We start from the raw sequence: 17,437 nt of genomic DNA, 5'->3' as shown, positions 1-17,437 counted from the left end.
TTTTTAATCAAACAGAAAAGACAAATTACTGCAATATTAAATTAAAAAGCTCTGCAGCATCTACATTTTCCACATACTATACTATGACTTTTTTCCACTTTTTTTCGACATACTATAGTCTTTTTTTCACATACTATACTGACTTTTTTTCAACATGCTATACTGACTTTTTTTCGACCTACTATACAATGACTTTTTTCACACACTATGCCTTTTTTCAACATACTATACTATGACTTTTTTTCCTCTTTTTTCGACATACTATACAGTGACTTTTTTCGAAATACTATACTATGACTTTTTCTCGACATACTATACTATGACTTTTTTTCCTCTTTTTTCGACATACTATACAGTGACTTTTTTCGAAATACTATACTATGACTTTTTTTCCCCCTTTTTTCGACATACTGTACTACGGCTTTTTTCGACATTCTATGCTACGACTTTTTATGACTTAAGTCATACAGTTGACTGTTTTAACCACATGCCAAGCAAGCATATTTTTTTAGAAACTACAAGAATTTAGGTTTCAAATTTTTTAATCAAACAGAAAAGACAAATTACTGCAATAAAAAATTAAAAAGTTCTGCAGCATCAAAATTTCAAAGATTGTTGTTCCCATCAGTCACTTATACAAAAGCAAAGAAAAATAGGGTCCAGGTTGAAAAAAACAGTAGTTTCCCTTTAAAACTGATTCAGCAGATTCAACAATAAGCAATGACACACTTGGGCAGTTTGACATTTATTATCTGCAGGTAAGTGGTACATTACGTACATTATTTAGGTCTTGATGGATTTTACAACAATATAGAAAAAACAAGTCACTGACAAAAAGACAATGTTGTTTTCTCCTAAAGGAATCCAAAAAAGAATACGATACATTCACCTGCTGAGATGAAGGACAGACTGTACAACTTCTGTGTTTGTGATGAAGCAATGCAACATTAGGATGTAGGAAAATCTCTGTGCAAACAACGGAAAAATGGTTTTCTACTACAAAGAGGGCAAAGGCAAACATATCTACAGTTTCTAGTTGTTTGGCACTATTCCCCAAACCTAATACAGTAAATATATACATTTGACCAACATTATTGGAGTCTGTGGATAATAGGAAAAGCAATTAAGAGGATTAAAGGTTGAGTTCATGTGGTGAATATCGCCCTCCTGTGGATAAAGGAAGCTAACTATCCTATATGATCCTGTAATATTATCAAAGATGAAAGTGCTGCTGAATACAGACATTAAATGACTTACATTTCTTGCAAATGGGTCTAATTTAAAAGATGTCTAGACGTTAAGGGCAACATTTGGTTGAACAGTTAAATGTTTAGACATCCAGCTGCTTCACATTAAATTTTAGACATTGAAAAACCTTTGAAACAACCTAGACCAGAGGTTCCCAAGATGATTAGCTTGATAAGAAATAAGGGGAAAAAAAACATTGAGATTGAAAGCCACGGATTCTAATATACAGTAGCTGTTGTTTCCCACTGAGGTGTCAAAAAGAGAATAAATGGATATAAGTTGATAAAATATTGATAATCAATCAAGCAAAATTGCCAAATGTTCATTGATTCCAGCTCCTCAAAGTGGAGTTGCTGCTATATATCCGTGTAAGGTGAATACATTTTTGCTTTTGGAATATTGGCCTGATAAAAACATATACTTTGAAGAGGTCAGCATGGACTCTAAAATCCATTTTCTGATATTTTAGAGTAATTAATTGAAAAAACAATCAATAGAATAATTGACAATGAAAATTATTGTTGGTTCCATCCCTAGTTTACACTCACACAGATGCACTTCCTCAGTCTGCAGTGATATGGTGATTTGTAGGTCAGAAGATTAAAACAGCTAAATGTGATCTAAACCGGAATGGTTTTAAGACATCTAGTTTGACTGTTATTTCAATTGCTTTTCAATGACTACATTTCATTGTGAAGTACATAACTGCATGTTGAGATATAGCGTAAATGCTGTTACAATAAACTTATATGTAACCTAAGAATCAGAAAAGGATTGATTGTCCCTACCTGGACATCTATACAAGTTTTTTTTTTATTTAGTTTAGCAAATTCTGGCTCTAATGTTTTTTTGCTGAGATGTCATTAGGGATTTAAATTCTTGACAGCTGATATTAATTGTAGATTATTTTTACAGTAAATGTAACTTATTGCAGGTTACGAGAAAAGCAAAGGGAGTCTGATATGGTGTCAGTATAAATAAAGTGTTAAGAGTCCATATAGCAACACATAGTTACGCTGTTCTAGGTAGTCTAGTGTGTGTATGTGTGTGTAAAATGAATACATTATATACATTACTGCATCCACTTTTATATAATCTTCACAAACAGAGTTATTTAGTCTCTTTTCCTTCATTTACTGATGTCCGTGTCTCGGTAGGAGGGAGTTGTGCTTAAAAGTTTGCAAAAATTTCCGACACAACTCCAAAATGTCTTTAAAAAAAAAAAAAAAAGTCTTTTGTATATTTATCTGACATTTCCTTCTTCTTCTTCTGTGTCCCAATTCATACACATGCTGCGTTCCAGAAAAAGACAGAAAAGTGTGAAATTCGAACTTCCAACAAGGAAAACTTGCTCCCTAGAATCTTCAAGTAGGAAATTTAGGATTTTAAAAAAAGGAGTCGTGCATTCAAATGCTGCAGGGTATTTCATTTATTGTTGTAAATCAACAGTTGTGTCTGTTGTTAATGTAACAGGAAATTTGACCAATTTTCTGGGGATTTCTGACAGCAAAAAACACACAAACGCCCTCTTTTCCTTCATATTCCTCTTCTCGCCCTTCATCATACCATCGTCTCTGAGCTCGACCCTTTCCCGGTGAAGAAGTCCCAGAAATTAGACGCCGGCGAGGGTTTGCTCTCCTCGGGCGGCGTCTGTCTCACCCAGATGCTGCTCTCCGTCGATGCGCTCAGACTGGAGCAGCTGCCGCTACCGAGGCCGCCCAGGTTTAAGTTGAGCGCAGAGCCCAGCGGGGCCCTGCGGTCCTGGGTGTCGTGGTCCTGACTGTGGTGTCTGGAGGTGGAGGACAAGGAGGGCTGGGCCAGGCTGAGCAGGTTGTGGTGAGAGTGGAACTGGCGCATGTGGTGGATGGATTTACCTGAAGGGGCCTCACCTGGAGGATTGAAAACAAGAAAGAAAAGTGCACGTTTGAACCTTGAAAAGCAATTGAGCAAACCTCTTATAATCCCTTTTTCTTTTGGGGAAACAATTTATTCAGCAACAGAAAAAAATAAATGACAAACCGTTCAAGACAGTGGAAAGCAAAATCTTTTGAGAAAACCTTTTTAGAACTTTGATTTCAAGATTTGATGTTCAACAAATTATCATACTAAGACTTAACCTATAGAAAAATACTGTGAAACAACCAAAATATTATCAATTTTGCAGGAGAAAGTCATGATTTTTATTATTTATTTACTCTTCTTTCTGTGAATGTTGTGCAGCCATGGACTTAAAAAAGTCTTTCACAGCTAGGTGGTGCTGTGGCCACATTTATCATCCCAGCACACTCATGTTTTAAAACTTTCTGACACATTAGTTTGTGTATGGGTCAATAGATGTTCAGTTTCTTTATTCAGGATTTTAGCAATCATGGCTGTTCATTTATATTTTCCTAAATTTGATTTAAGATGGAGTTCTTTCAAGAACTGTCTAAACGTTTCTCTTCATGTCCCCTATGATTGCTACCAAATTTCCTGTGAGAGAAAAGCATCACCTTTCTATTCCTGAACAAATAAAAGGATATGAATGCTGTTTCAAAGTCCTCTCTATGCTGCCACAATTTTCTAATAATCTGGATATGGTTACATCTCATTAATGTGAAGTAGTTTAATTCTTATATTTAAGCATTTGGTATTGGTTAATACATTTTTTCTTTGCCCGAAAATGGTCAAATTTAAAGGCAGAACGTCTAAAAAAAAAATATTGATATCAACTTCATAACGCTACCGTATCTGGTTTCCTGGCGCTTCCTGTTCTGATTCAGTTTGAGCACGTTGAGGAAGACCTCGCTGGTCAGGCTGCCCTCACTGCCGTTGCTTTTGGGCGGGAAAAGCGGTGATGGTGGCTCTAGAGGGGACAAACTCCCACTGGAGGCTCCCACAGAGTCCAGAGTATCCCGACGCCCCCCCGACTCGCTGCTGCTCTCTGCCGTCAGGTGGCTGCCACTATATGAAGGGATGGAAATATTATATTGTCTATTGTAGCATCCACAGTTAGTTTAAAACCACAGTTTAAAAAAAAAGGAAATCAGATTTGAAACTCGTTGGGACTTTATTATTATTATTATTATTATTACTACAAGACCGGTTGCCATGGTTACCTGAGTTTCCTACGCAGCAGATAGTCGATAATGTCCGGGTCTGTCTGGAGCAGACTCATCAGGACCTCCTGCTGCAGCTCTGCAGATACCTGGAGGGTCACACATACCATACATGTGTACATTACAAAAACCCTTTCTGTAGAAAATTAAAAAGCTAAACTTAAAAAAGCTAAAATATAAAAGTTAAAATGTGCACCCAAAACGACCCATCTCTGGTAGTTTTACTTAAAATCTTAATTTTGAAGTAGAAATGACTTTTTCTACTTTTCATTCATGGTGTGTCCCTTTTTCCTGTATGATTCATGAACATTTGACATTTTCTTAAATGTATACTCCAAAACTTTTTTAAATTTGTTTGCAAATAAGAAATCTCTCTTAAATGGGTAAAGCCACAGTTATTTGGATTACTTTCCTTCAAAGAACTCCCAATGAAAAGTTGAGTTTTCAATACTTGTGAGCAAGACAAACTAAACTCCATTCATCTCTATCGTACTGAGGTTAAGAGGCAAATACCTCAAAGCCTGAGCACATGAAACTAAAACTATCTGCATGACTCGATACCATTAATTGGTTGAACTAACCCTTTAATACTAGTAACACCTTCGCTATTAGCTGTGTTTATAGACAGTGCCTCTAAAAGACGTTAAAAAAAAAGTTAAATGACTAGATTTGAAGGCTGAATATCAGCATCGGCCAAACTGCTTGCTGCTCCATCACTGCGAGGGACACCCAATCGCTCAACGAAATCCTGACTGTTTGCTGTCCTGGCTCCTAAATGGTAGAACGAGCTCCCCATTGACATCATGACAGCTGGAAGTATACACATCTTCTGCAGCAGGCTAAACACATCTCTTCCGGCTGCACCTTGGCTAAGAAGCACTCTTGCTGTTCTGAGTTTCTACCTTCGTGGTTGAATGCCCTTATCGCAAGGCGCTTTGCATAAATGCGTCAGCTAAATGAATTGTAATGTAATATGATCATGGGCGTACCGTGAAGAGCCTCTTGTAGTTCTGGATGAGCAGCAGGGTGACGCTGATGATCGCCGTGCTGTCCTCGATCCCCATCGCTTGGGGACTGGCGTCTCCGCCTCGTTCCCTCTGCAGCAGGTTGGGCCCAAAGATCACCGCCAGGTTCGCAGCCGTCATCTTATTCCCGGGGATCTAGATGGAGAGAGGGAGGAGGAGGAGGAGAGGAAGGCCAGAAGAAGTCATTGACTCTCAACGAGCAGATGGGTATGCAACTACATAGCATGTTTCTGTTAGACCCTCTGTGCCTGGTAGATGTGTATGACCTGTTTTTTCACTATGAGCAGTAGGGATGCTCGATTATGGAAAGAAAATCATAATCACGTTTATTTTGGTCAGTATTGAAATCACAATTATTTAACACGATTGCTCATTGACTTTTGGAAAGATGCTGCAATTATTAAAAAAAAAAAAGTTAAACAAATCAACAGTGAAAACACCTTCAACTGTGAAATTTCCCTTAATACTTTTCCCATTTGAACTTCTTCATTGTGTTCTTTTTCATTGAGAACACAAGACAAAATAATTTACTTGCAAAACGTAATAAAATAATCGTTTTTCTTGATTATTCAGTTTTTGTGATCATAAGGAGCCAAAATCGTAATCGCGACTACAATTTTGATTATTTGCACAGCCCTATTGAGCAGTCAGTGGTTTACCTCCTTGTGATTTGTCCCGATGGTGTCCTGGGCGAAGCTCTGCACGGTGTGTATCATGCTGAGGAGTCGCAGCAGGGTGTCACAGTTACAGGGAGGCAGCAGGTAGAGGAGGTGCTGCAGGTACTGAAGCTGGTCCGCTCCCCTCAGCACTACAGGAGGCACAGAGTGGAGGAGGTTTAGTTTCATTCATACAGGCGTTACTGCTGTTTTAGTCTTGCATTGCCAGACCTTCCTCCGCAGCGCTGCGGAGGAGGAAGTCCACACACCATTCCTGGATAGGAGAAAACGTGCTCTGGATTATTGGCATTTCTTTAAACCAATCAAAATCGTCTGGGGCGGCGCTGGAGATGAACAATTTGATTAACGGTTCTAGCTCGGAGGATGTTTCCCGAATCGACTGGAGTTTAGAATGCCAACACAAAGAAAGCAGAAGGTGAGGGACATCCGGCCGAAAAAGAGGGACATCTGGCGGAACCTCCGGTGGCACGGGAACGATCCTGCAAATTAAACGTCGCCGTTTAGTCGCTGTGTGTGTGTGTGTGTGTGTGTGTGTGTGTGTGTGTGTGTGCGCCTACGGTTGGCGTGCAGGAAGGCGGGGTAGAGCTCTCTGGACAGCAAAGGATCAGGAATTTCTCGGAGGAACTCTTTGAGCAGTGCTGCCACGTCATGGACGCTTTGCTCCTCATCCAGCTGGACGTCCACCCCCCTGTCAAAGTCCTCCAGCAGCTGAGGGGCACACAGAGGACAAATGTACCCAAAAATAAAAAAGAGACACATAGAAAAAGACAAAAACATACACACGGAGGTCAAAGCCCCCCTCCGATGGGACATGATTTCTCTAAAAAACAGGATATCACACATCGTCAGCTTTTCCCTAGATTATTTCCAGTGACAGGAAACACTGGGCAGTGAATCAAGGAAAGATTCACACAATAATCTTATTATTGGTAGTAATAATCCTCTGGTGTCTGATTATGAGAAGCGTAGTATGGGGCAGTTATAGGGAAAGAATTCTACTCATTCAGGAATAACAAAATCTTCAAGATATTCAAGGGCATAACTAAATATTTGTTTAGTTTGTTTTATACCTCAGTCCTGCGACAAACTTTAGCCAGTTTTTTTTAATGATTAAAATAACAAAACTTTGGATGTGGGTGAACAGAAAATGTCCTCACCTGTCTCACTCTCTTCTTAGAGCTACCAACTCGGAAAATTCCCACAGTCTGAAGACCTGGGGACACAAAATGGAGCGCCAAATAGTCTCATCAAGTCATCATTTACCTACATTTACATAATAATCATGATAATAATTAATTACATTTACATAACGCTTTAACATAGACACTTTAAGCAAACTCCACACAGAAAGGCCAGGTATGACCAAGGTACGAGCCCGGTACCTTCTTGCTGTGAAGCCACATTGAGCCACCGTGCCTGTATACAGCTCATTTACACTAAGACTTCAGTCTGAATATTTAAATGAAGGCACTATTAGAGCTGGGCAATATATCGATATATTGACATGGTGATATGAGACTAGACATCGTCTAAGATTTTGGATATCGTAATATCGTAATATGACATAAGTGTTGTCTTTTCCTGGTTTTAGTCATTATATCCACATTACTGATGTTTATTTATCAAAAATCTCATTGTGTAAATATTTTGTGAAAGCACCAGTAGTCAACACTACAATATTGTTGCGGTATTGATATAAAGGTATTCTCACTTTGAAAATTTCACTTTATGAGGTTTTTTTTTAACATTAATGTGAGTTACCGTAGCCAGCCTATGGTCCCCCAGTGGCTAGAAATGGCGATAGGTGTAAACTGAGCCCTGGGTATCCTGCTCTGCCTTTGAGAAAATTAAAGCTCAGATGGGCCAATCTGGAATCTTCCCTTTATGACGTCATAAGGAGCAATCTTACCTCCCCTTTCTCTGCTTTGCCTGCCCAGAGAATTTGGCCCACCCATGAGAAAGAGAGAGACATCATGGCTTGCAAACAAGTGAAGTATAGCAGTTGGTCAAGGCCACACTCCCACCCTCCACCTTGCCCCCCCCTCTCTCCTCCTCAATAGCATTTAAAGCTACAGACACAGAAATGGCACGTCCTAAGTAAAGCTCATTGTGGGACTGGCTCTAGTGGCTGTAATTCTGCACCAAGGCTGAATTTCGGGAAAGAGATTTCAGATACAGTATTAGGGGACCACTAAGGTCTATATAAAAGAGACTTCAGATACAGTATTAGGGGACCACTAAGGTCTATATAAAAGAGACTTCAGATACAGTATTAGGGGACCACTAAGGTCTATATAAAAGAGACTTCAGATACAGTATTAGGGGACCACTAAGGCCTATATAAAAGAGACTTCAGATACAGTATTAGGGGACCACTAAGGCCTATATAAAAGCATCCAAAAAGCAGCATGTCATAGGACCTTTAAACCCAGACTTCTATGTTTGTTTCAAGTCAAAAGAGTGTGTTTCATCTGGGGACTCCAAATGGCACCAGTGAGATCTAGCCCACTTCTCACCGTGGGTCTCGATGTGAGTGCAGCACCTCTCCAGCACCCGCGGCACCTGTCTGTAGATGGGGTTGAGGCTGAGCTTGGTCTGGGTCTTCACCTCCGACGAGCCCCTGCCGTCCGTGGACTTCTTCAGCTCCAGCTCGGCCGGGTGAGAGAGCTGCAGCGCCTCCAGCAGGCGAGACTGACTCTCTACCAGGTCCGAGATGGAGTCCACTGACAGACCACCCTGCGGACAGTAAAACGAGATCAAACGATCTAATATTTCACTGAAAAATCATAGAAAAAAGTCCAAAATATTTACACAGATTTGTGTAGCGGAACTTGTTTTTTCTTCTATCCCATTAATCATCTCACGACCCCTCAGGTTTGTTTTGTGACCCTTTGGAGGGGCCCGACCCCGAGGTTGGGAACCAATGGACTAAATTACAGAACTTCACTGTCTAAGATGGTTAAAACCAGCTCCACAGACCGCATTGATTCATCAGTATTACAGTTTTTCTCAATTGCTAAAACACAATTTTTGAAAATTGCTCCATTTTCTGAAAACAAACACAAAACTTCATCTTCGAGCACCATTTACAAAACCTCTGACTCCTCTTAAAAAATGAAACTTTCGCCTCAAAACAGTTTTACCTGTGTTCAAAATCAAACAGTGCTCTCAAATCATAAACAAAGTGATCAACATGATATACACTATAAAGCAGTCAATAAACAATACACCAAAAAATAGAAAACACATTGTTCAAAACATATAGTTCTCAGGGAGAAGTACATTTTTAATCTCAAAACAAATTTCATATTTTTCCATCATTGTCTTTAGATGAACGAAAACATGTTATATCATAGTAGCTCAAAATTGATTAGAAATGACTTTTTTCTTCCTCCTCCTTGTACCCCTATTTTTACAGTACTGTACCCTGCATCTCACAAACTTGTCCTTTGTCTCTGTGATACTGTAATGCTTGTTCTTTGTTGATATGAACCTGCAACCAGTTAAAATCTATTGAGCAGTCAGTATTGTTGGAAAGCACAATGTTCAGGGCCATACAATTTGTTCATTGTACAGTACACCGCTTACAATGCACTGTACTACAGTATACAATACTAAAAGAGACAAAAATCAAAGGAGTAAACATGTGATCAATGTGCTTCTTCTTGTTTTTGGGCTGGGTCAGGCCAGAGCACTTCGTCGACATCACAAGCAATATTGTCTCTCCTGAGGCAACGGGGGAAGAAGCGTCTTGTGGGCCGTATCCAGCCCTGACACCTCGCATACGCACTCGTCCTCGTACATCGTCTCTATCCATTCTCAGACTTTCTCCTTCCCACATTCAACAACCTGTTTGCTCTCTGAACTGGCTTATATTGGTTGTGTCACATCATTTGAAACAAGTGAAATCAATTTTGAGTGGTTGTGTTCAATCAATGACATGTGTTCTCTATTTGTATTTGACTGCTGCCACTTGTGTTTACCAGTATGGATGACATGTGCATTAGAGTGCAGAATGTGTTTTGAGAATGAGAATGTGTTTAGAGTTTTGCTGAAAAGTCTAAGTGAGATCTGCAAATTGCGTTTGACCATGTGAAATGGTTTAAGGTATTGACAACAGACTGCACAATTAGCTAAATGAGATCAGGCAACTGAGAACTTTGTTCAGCCAATGGGTTTTAGTGTTTTAGCAATTGAGAAAAACTGTAATAATCTAGCCGGCCTCTTTAAGTTTGTGGGGTGACCTTATGGAATGTACTGAACAATGACATCAAACAGAGCCATAATGTCATTCAGTTCAAAAATAGATTAAAGAAATCATTACTTGACCAGTACAGAAAATAGACCAAAACACAGGAACGGAATTGTAATTTAAAAGGTATTGTATTGTTGTTAGTTATTGTAAGACTGAAAGATTGTATGCTGTATTTGCATATCTATTTACTTTGTAATAATATGATTTTGTGAAATAAGGGGGAAGACCAAATAAGCTATTTGCTTCTGCCTGCTCCTTCTCGAACTAATCCTTTTATATTTTTATTTTGTTTTGGTTTTTTTGTTGTTAATTCCTGATTGTTTGTGTTTTTTTATTGTTTAAAAAAAAAGTTTGTTTTGTCTTGCATCATTGTTGATTGTTCGAGATAAATAAATGAAATGAAATGAAGATCGCAAGTTTGGGAAGACTTCGGTTTCCCAGTCAGTTACAGTGGTACAGGCGAGAGAGCGGTGGATAAGACGAGGACTGTGTCGGCGTTGTTCAGCAGTTTTTGGGTATGTGAGTGGAAATACATCTAACATGCTAACGCGTATCTGACGCCATCACCCAGATATGCCAGTCACTGGAACGAGACAAAAAAAACTGTCCAACTTCTCCTCCCTTCTTGTGCTACGGAAAGCTATCTCACGGTGACTGTTCATTTTATTGACTGAGTCGGAAATGAAAGTGTCAGTTCTACAGACTGTATGAGCAGCACACAAGCACTCACCTACAGCTACAGGAGGTCGTGGCCAGTTGGCAAAGGTAGTGCCAACTGGTTATTAAGTGCCTGTTGCACTTAATAACAAGAATACTTTTGTGGGGGAAGGTCTTGCCTAAGTAGAATTGTTTTGTTTTGTTATTATTCCATGTAATTTGCACTTTCATAAATAAGAGATGCTGTATTTTCAGTTTTACAGCTGATTGTCTTATTTTGTTTACAAGTTACAGATGGAGTCTGGAGATGATGTGGGCTACTTATTGTTTACCGTTTACATCTTACTTTACACACTTCAGGCTGTTGCAGCTAGCTCAGGGGAGAGACTGTGACCTATGACACTAGGTGGTACAGCCTGAGACGTGCACAATAAAAAAAAAATTGCCTTCTGCATTTTTGTTTTGCTTTTCCCTCCATTGTACCGAACCGTGACTTCTGTGTACCGTTCCACCCCTACATTACATGTAGTCATTTGAACCACTTTAACGTAAATAAATGTAAAAATATTGATTAGTCCAGCTTTAAATGAAGATAAACAACATATTCTCATACTGCTGGAGTGGAGAAAGAAAAGAGACACACAGAGAGAAGCAGTGGCAGAAGAAAATGGAAAGAACATTTTTAAAGATGGATGTCAGGCGAAGAAGAGGCCAGCAGAACATCCTGACGTTTCCATCCAATACATACCCGAGAGCCTAAAAACAGAAATATAAATCACTTGTCTACGACCTGCAGCAAATCGTTTCTGGAGGAACGTCAAGTGTTGGAGGAATTTACAACAGCACTTCAGTCCAGAAACCAAATGGCACCAGAGTTCAGGAATTATTTGGATATTTATTGTGTAAAAGGGAAAATGTTTTGTCTCTTTTTAAGAGTATTTTATGAAACCTAACCTCTGTTATTAGATGGCCCATATATGATTAAAAAAAAAAATATTTTCTTAGCCATAAACCTCCAAAAATAGCTGCTGTATACCAATTCCATACTACACAACAACAATATACAGTATGGTTTATACTTCACAGGTTTTCTTCAAGTTATTTTTTAAGCAAGAAAACGAAACATTCCCTTGTTTCAGCTTTTACTTTTGCTTGTCATACATGATGCTAAAACAATATCTTTGGTTTTTGGACTGTTGGTCAGAGAAAATAAGACATTTAAAGACGTCATCCCTTTTTCCTATTTCCTGAATAATTGCATCCCTTGTTAGAGCACAAGAAATTAATGTACTTTTACATTTTCTTACGGACAGAACGTTACAATATACGATACCATACTGGCAGCAACGGACATCAATCAAACGGTGATTTTGGAATGTGACTGCTAATTAAACTTTTAGTAATTTCCTACTGCTGTAATTTCTACATGTATGTGCAACTTTGCATGTCTAAGTAGCTCTTTCCATTTCCTTTATTAATTGCAAGTTTACCTGCTTAGAATTAGTATGTAAAAAGTGTTGAATTAGGACAGTTTAGGTAATCTGAAAGCCCTCCATCCCCATCTATCTCCCTTTCTAGTTCAAGTGAAGGAAGTCTGGCCTCCTTCATTGCTCTAATCTAAGTGTATAGAGAAAGAAATATATTGTTACAATGATTTAAAATATCCTCACAGCAACTTCTACTGCCACGCAGTCTTCTCTTCTACTATCCATCTTGTTCCAGCCATTAATTTCAACCTTTACTCTGACTGTGTACACTATCTGTCACTGCACAGGACACGACGCAGCAACTACGCCACCACATTACTGCTGCCTCATCTGTCAAGCTGTGTGTGTGTGTGTGTCTCAGATATGTAAACAGTGAGCTGCTACAGTCCAGACAGCTGTAAGAGAGTGAGTCAGAGTCCCATTTAGGTTGAGACGGATAAGAAAACGTCTTTCTCACTATTTTTCTACTAAACAACCAGTCCTACTCTATTAATAATCATAGCAGGGAAATATCTATCAATACAAAGAATTATACTGAAGCTTAAATTATAGCCTGATGCTCATGTGAAGGCATAAAGTGGGAATTTATGTTGTAAATATGTGTGAAGTTTGGAATCTTTTTTTGGGGGAAAAAAGTGATGTGAACACAAGTGGACAGCCGAAACATCGCTATTCACACCTGTGTCTATCATGCGTCTGCAGCTGACCACTTCAGATGTGTTCAGATTTCGTTACTGCCGACGTCACTTCCGCTAGAAAGTCAAAGGGCCCTGCGCACAGTAATTACGTCCACACTCACGGCAGTGTGGACGTAACACACATGTTAGCGGTGGTGTGGGTACTGCTGGAGATATCGCTGTCAGCAGAATTCAACTAACTAATCAAACTAACAGCTGCAACAATAAAGTGATGATCATCTCCTGTAGCACTTGGGATTGATTTTTCAATGAAAAGTGTTCTACAAATAAAATTTATTATTATTATGAACACATTAATGAATTATAATCCTGTAATATAATATATATATGATTCTGCATAATGACTGCTTTTACTTTCAGTACTTTTAGTCCATTTTGATGCAAATAATATATATATATATATATATATATATATATATATATATATATATATATATATATATATATATATATAGTACATTTTGAATGCAGGACTTTTTTAGTATTTTGCTGTGGTATAAGTACTTTTACTAAGTAGTAGAAGATCTGAGTACTTCTTCCACCACTATTGCAAGTTTAATATATTTGGGTTTTAGAGTGTAAGTTAAAAAAAAACAAGCAATTTGTGGGATTTTACACAATGTTTTTTTAACTTTTTACGATCAATAATCAATAATGAAGATAATTGTTGGTTCCAGCTCTTAAATACAGAACCACATTATTATTTCTGTCTGTCTTCTACCAAATATTCACCAATAGTACCAATTCAGGCAGCACTGTGTGTGCAGTGTTTACCTCAATGACTGAACTTGATAGCTGCTTCAGGTTCGATTACTGTACTCTGCTGCTGTAATGATACTCATTAAAAGCATAACATAACAACTACTTCCAGATTAGTGTGGAGAGGATTACAGGGTGTGCTGGCCTCAAGCAGAGAGGGTTCACACAGATGAAAAACACACACAGCATTTTTTCGTATGAACACACGACTGGAAACAAATATAAGAATTTCAGATGTGAAAATGCTTACAGATGCAGTCAGACATTAGCAGGCTGCACCATGGAGGTAGGGCTGCAGCTATCGATTATTTTAGTAATCGAGTATTCTACCGATTATTCCATCGATTAATCGAGTAATCGGATAAGAAATACTTAGTAAACAGCAATAGTAAATATTTATTATTGCTGTGTACTAAAAAAAAACGAAACATGTCTTTGTATATATACAAAAGACAGTTTTTTTTGAAAAAGCAACATTTTTTATTGCCAAATTCCAAGTACATTTTTGGTGGCCCAAATGTTAATATTTTTCACCCCCTTCCCCTTCTTGCCTCTGGCTCTTTGCACTGGATATGCAAAAGAGCTGTTCACTAACCAGAGGGTAAATGTGACGGTACAAAGCTTACAGCAGGGCTATTCAACTACACTGTTCTGGGGGACACATTTTCAGAAGGCTAATACACAGTGAGGAGAAAGAATAAAGAATGCAGACATCACCGGCATGATGACGTCATTCACGTGCATATTAAGTGGCCATGCTGGGGGGAGGAGCTTCTAATATACAGTCTAGGGGGAGGAGCCGGTTTGTCTCCGGCAGCAGCTAAGTTTCCAAAGATTAGTAGCAAACTAATAAACAGTACAGTACAAACCGACAGCTTTCGTTTTAGCTTGTTGGTTAAACATTGCTATTTGCAGAGTAGCATGATGTAGGCTAGTTGTGTAAAACAGCGCGGTGGACGAGAGCAGCAGACGTTTATTACCTTGTGTCGGGTTCGCTCCGTGGAATGGATGAGTACACTGAATGTTTTCTACAGAGATGATGTAGTAGCATGTTTGCAGCTTTAAATGATCCCAAACTTTCTGTCGTTTTCTCTCGCCTGTCTCTTCTCTCAGACCTTTGCTATTTTCGTCTTCGTTCATTTGTAATCTGGGCCATCAGTCTCGTGCATAGACAATATATAAACGTCTTGTGTCCGCAGAAGCGTCAACCTGTTGTGTGCGCTAGTAATAATCCTCCGTGCGGAAACACAGTGAGCCGTACAACCTTAATTACATTGATTTAACGAAGCTTCGAGGCAAAGAATTTTGCTTCGAGGATTTTTTGTAATCGAATTATCCAAGGAATCGTTTCAGCCCTACATGGAGGCGTTCATTGCCCACACACACACACACACACACACACACACACACATACACACACTCTGACACTAAACCTGGCACAAAGAGAGACATCTGGACTGCCAGTTTCCACTCCACTGATTATGAGAATTTTCTTCCCTTGACTCACTGATTCAAATCTCTCTAAAAAGACACACATGGGAACACAGAAAAACAAATACCCACCATTTGATTAAACGTGGAATTTGGCAAAAGCAAGGAAGAAATTCAAGAATGCAATGTTGCACTTGGAGCAAGAAGAGAAGTAAAACTAAATGTCAAAAGTCAAAGTTGCTGATCCATCAGTCACAGTGGCTGCATTCGAAACCGCCTACTGTACTCGTTAAGAACACAATGTCCCGCCGACCGCACAAAGTCAGTACAACCAATTTGTTCCCTTAAAAGGTGCAGTAGGTAAGACTTATAAAACTAACTTTCTGTAACATTTGCTGAAACTGACCCTATGTTCCAGTAGAACTACATGAAGCTGGTAATTTAAAAAGAAATCTGGCTCCTCTGACACCACCTACAGCCTGTAGTGCGATTTGCAAAAATCCACAGTTCCCTGTTCAGATGCACCAATCAGGGCCGGGGAGGGGGGGGGGGGGGGGGTGTGTCTAACTGCGTGTCAATCACTGCTCATGCACACGCATTCATTCTCCCTTGTGGGGGGAGGGGCTTAGGAGACTGTTTTGGGCTTTGGCGGAAAGGGGGGACAGGGGGAAGTCCTGGATCTTCACAATCCTACCTACAGCACCTTTAAAGGCCGTGATAGGTTTATATTTGCTGCTCCAGACATGCACCATATTCACACACATCTTTATGGGTTGAGTAAGTTAAATTACCTCTTTTTTATAAAACGTAAAAAAAAAAAAAAAAAAAAAAAAAAAAAAAGGTTCCCCAAAATAAAACGAAGGCTGTTTGTTGTAGTTACTGAGATGTTGACACACTCACTCACCCTTCTCTGTACTCGGCCGGAGTTATCCAGAAACGTGGGCGACATTGGTTTGTTGTGGGTCTCATAAATGGGCGCCGGTGCTACCGAGTTTGTAGATGGCGAGCCGGGACCTCCTCCTGTGTTCCCGTTGAAGAACTGCCTCTTCTCGGCCCTGAAGCGCAGAACGCTGGCCTCCAGGTCCAGACAGTCTCGCCTGCTCTCCTTCAGGGCGTCCTGTCGCAGCTTGTAGGCTCGGTCGTTGGCGATGACCTGGGAAAGGGGGATGCCGAATGCCTTGGGGGCCGATTCTGAGGGAGGAGAAGGTGGAAAAAGGAAAGACATTATTTTGTGTTTTCTTGTCAGCGATGATGTTAACTGAATGAAGAAATCTGATAAAGTCACAGAGAGGACGGAATAATTTGTTTGGTTTGACAGAAAGTTATTAACGTTTTAATGGAGGTATTTTTTTTATACAAGAAGAAGAAGAAACACACAAGAAACACACAGTGGCCAATCAGAATGAACGCTTCTCCACTATCAAAACAGTTTTGCAGGTTATTTCATTTTGTGTGAACACATCAATGTTGTAAATCAGCAGTTGGAGCAGAACTGGAGTCCTGAGTGATTCTCGTTTTATTTACAGGACACATTCCTCTCTGCTGATCACATCTGAACTCCGAACAGGAAGGTGATTTGACTTTCATCTTCGGGGCGAGACACTTTTTCTTGACAGAGCAAATATGGCCTAAGTGAAACTACAACAAGAAAAATCTGTAACAATTTAAGCACCAATTGTGACGCACTTTGGGTTTTTGCACATATACACATACATCATTTTCCAATGGTGTTGGAAATCAGCTTGCCTCTGCCTTTTTAACTCAGTGAACATCACACAGCCCCTTAAAGGAGAGCTTAGAGTTGAAGTAGACGGGCAGCATAAGAATAGACAGACTGGATCGAGAGAGCAGGTAAAAGAGGGTTAAACAGGTAATCCTGTTAGACCAGTCACAGCCACAAACCAGACATCACAATCAGACTGATACAGGCTTGCTGCAGGTAAACGCAACATGAGGGAGGGTGCCGTCATAGCAGGACTTTCATGATCTGCAGCTCGACTGCTATAACTGCGAATACTTCGCAACAGTTGAGCGCACACACTGATCTGGCACAACATCCAGTTAGAGGTAAATTAAGGGCATTAAGAACAAAAACAAACAAT

General features: G+C 39.6%; 1 protein-coding gene and 1 long non-coding RNA gene across 5 annotated transcripts in view; both read right to left on the bottom strand.

The window, feature by feature from the left end:
* Window positions 1-732: 732 nt before the first annotated feature.
* arhgap36 (Rho GTPase activating protein 36) overlaps window positions 733-17,437 on the bottom strand; it is a 78,557-nt gene continuing 61,852 nt past the window's right edge. For all 4 annotated transcript variants that reach the window (XM_031304357.2, XM_031304360.2, XM_031304358.2 and 1 more), the window contains exons 4-12: window positions 16,240-16,526; window positions 8,565-8,784; window positions 7,206-7,261; window positions 6,606-6,756; window positions 6,031-6,179; window positions 5,336-5,506; window positions 4,347-4,435; window positions 3,974-4,191; window positions 733-3,137 (exon numbers count right to left, since the gene is read on the bottom strand). In XM_031304357.2, the coding sequence (XP_031160217.1) occupies window positions 2,809-3,137; window positions 3,974-4,191; window positions 4,347-4,435; window positions 5,336-5,506; window positions 6,031-6,179; window positions 6,606-6,756; window positions 7,206-7,261; window positions 8,565-8,784; window positions 16,240-16,526 (1,670 nt within the window). In that variant the 3' untranslated portion in view covers window positions 733-2,808. The remainder of the gene's footprint in view (window positions 3,138-3,973; window positions 4,192-4,346; window positions 4,436-5,335; window positions 5,507-6,030; window positions 6,180-6,605; window positions 6,757-7,205; window positions 7,262-8,564; window positions 8,785-16,239; window positions 16,527-17,437) is intronic.
* On the bottom strand, window positions 9,434-10,546 carry LOC116053312. Its single transcript, XR_004105797.2, has 2 exons — window positions 9,888-10,546; window positions 9,434-9,541 (listed from the first exon to the last, which is right to left on the bottom strand). It is a non-coding gene; the product is annotated as an uncharacterized LOC116053312 (long non-coding RNA).

This window comes from Sander lucioperca, chromosome 17, assembly GCF_008315115.2.
Source record: "Sander lucioperca isolate FBNREF2018 chromosome 17, SLUC_FBN_1.2, whole genome shotgun sequence".
In the NCBI taxonomy this organism is placed as follows: Eukaryota; Metazoa; Chordata; class Actinopteri; order Perciformes; family Percidae; genus Sander; species Sander lucioperca.
Note: the sequence above shows the minus strand (reverse complement) of the source record. Positions and strands in the feature narration are given on the sequence as shown.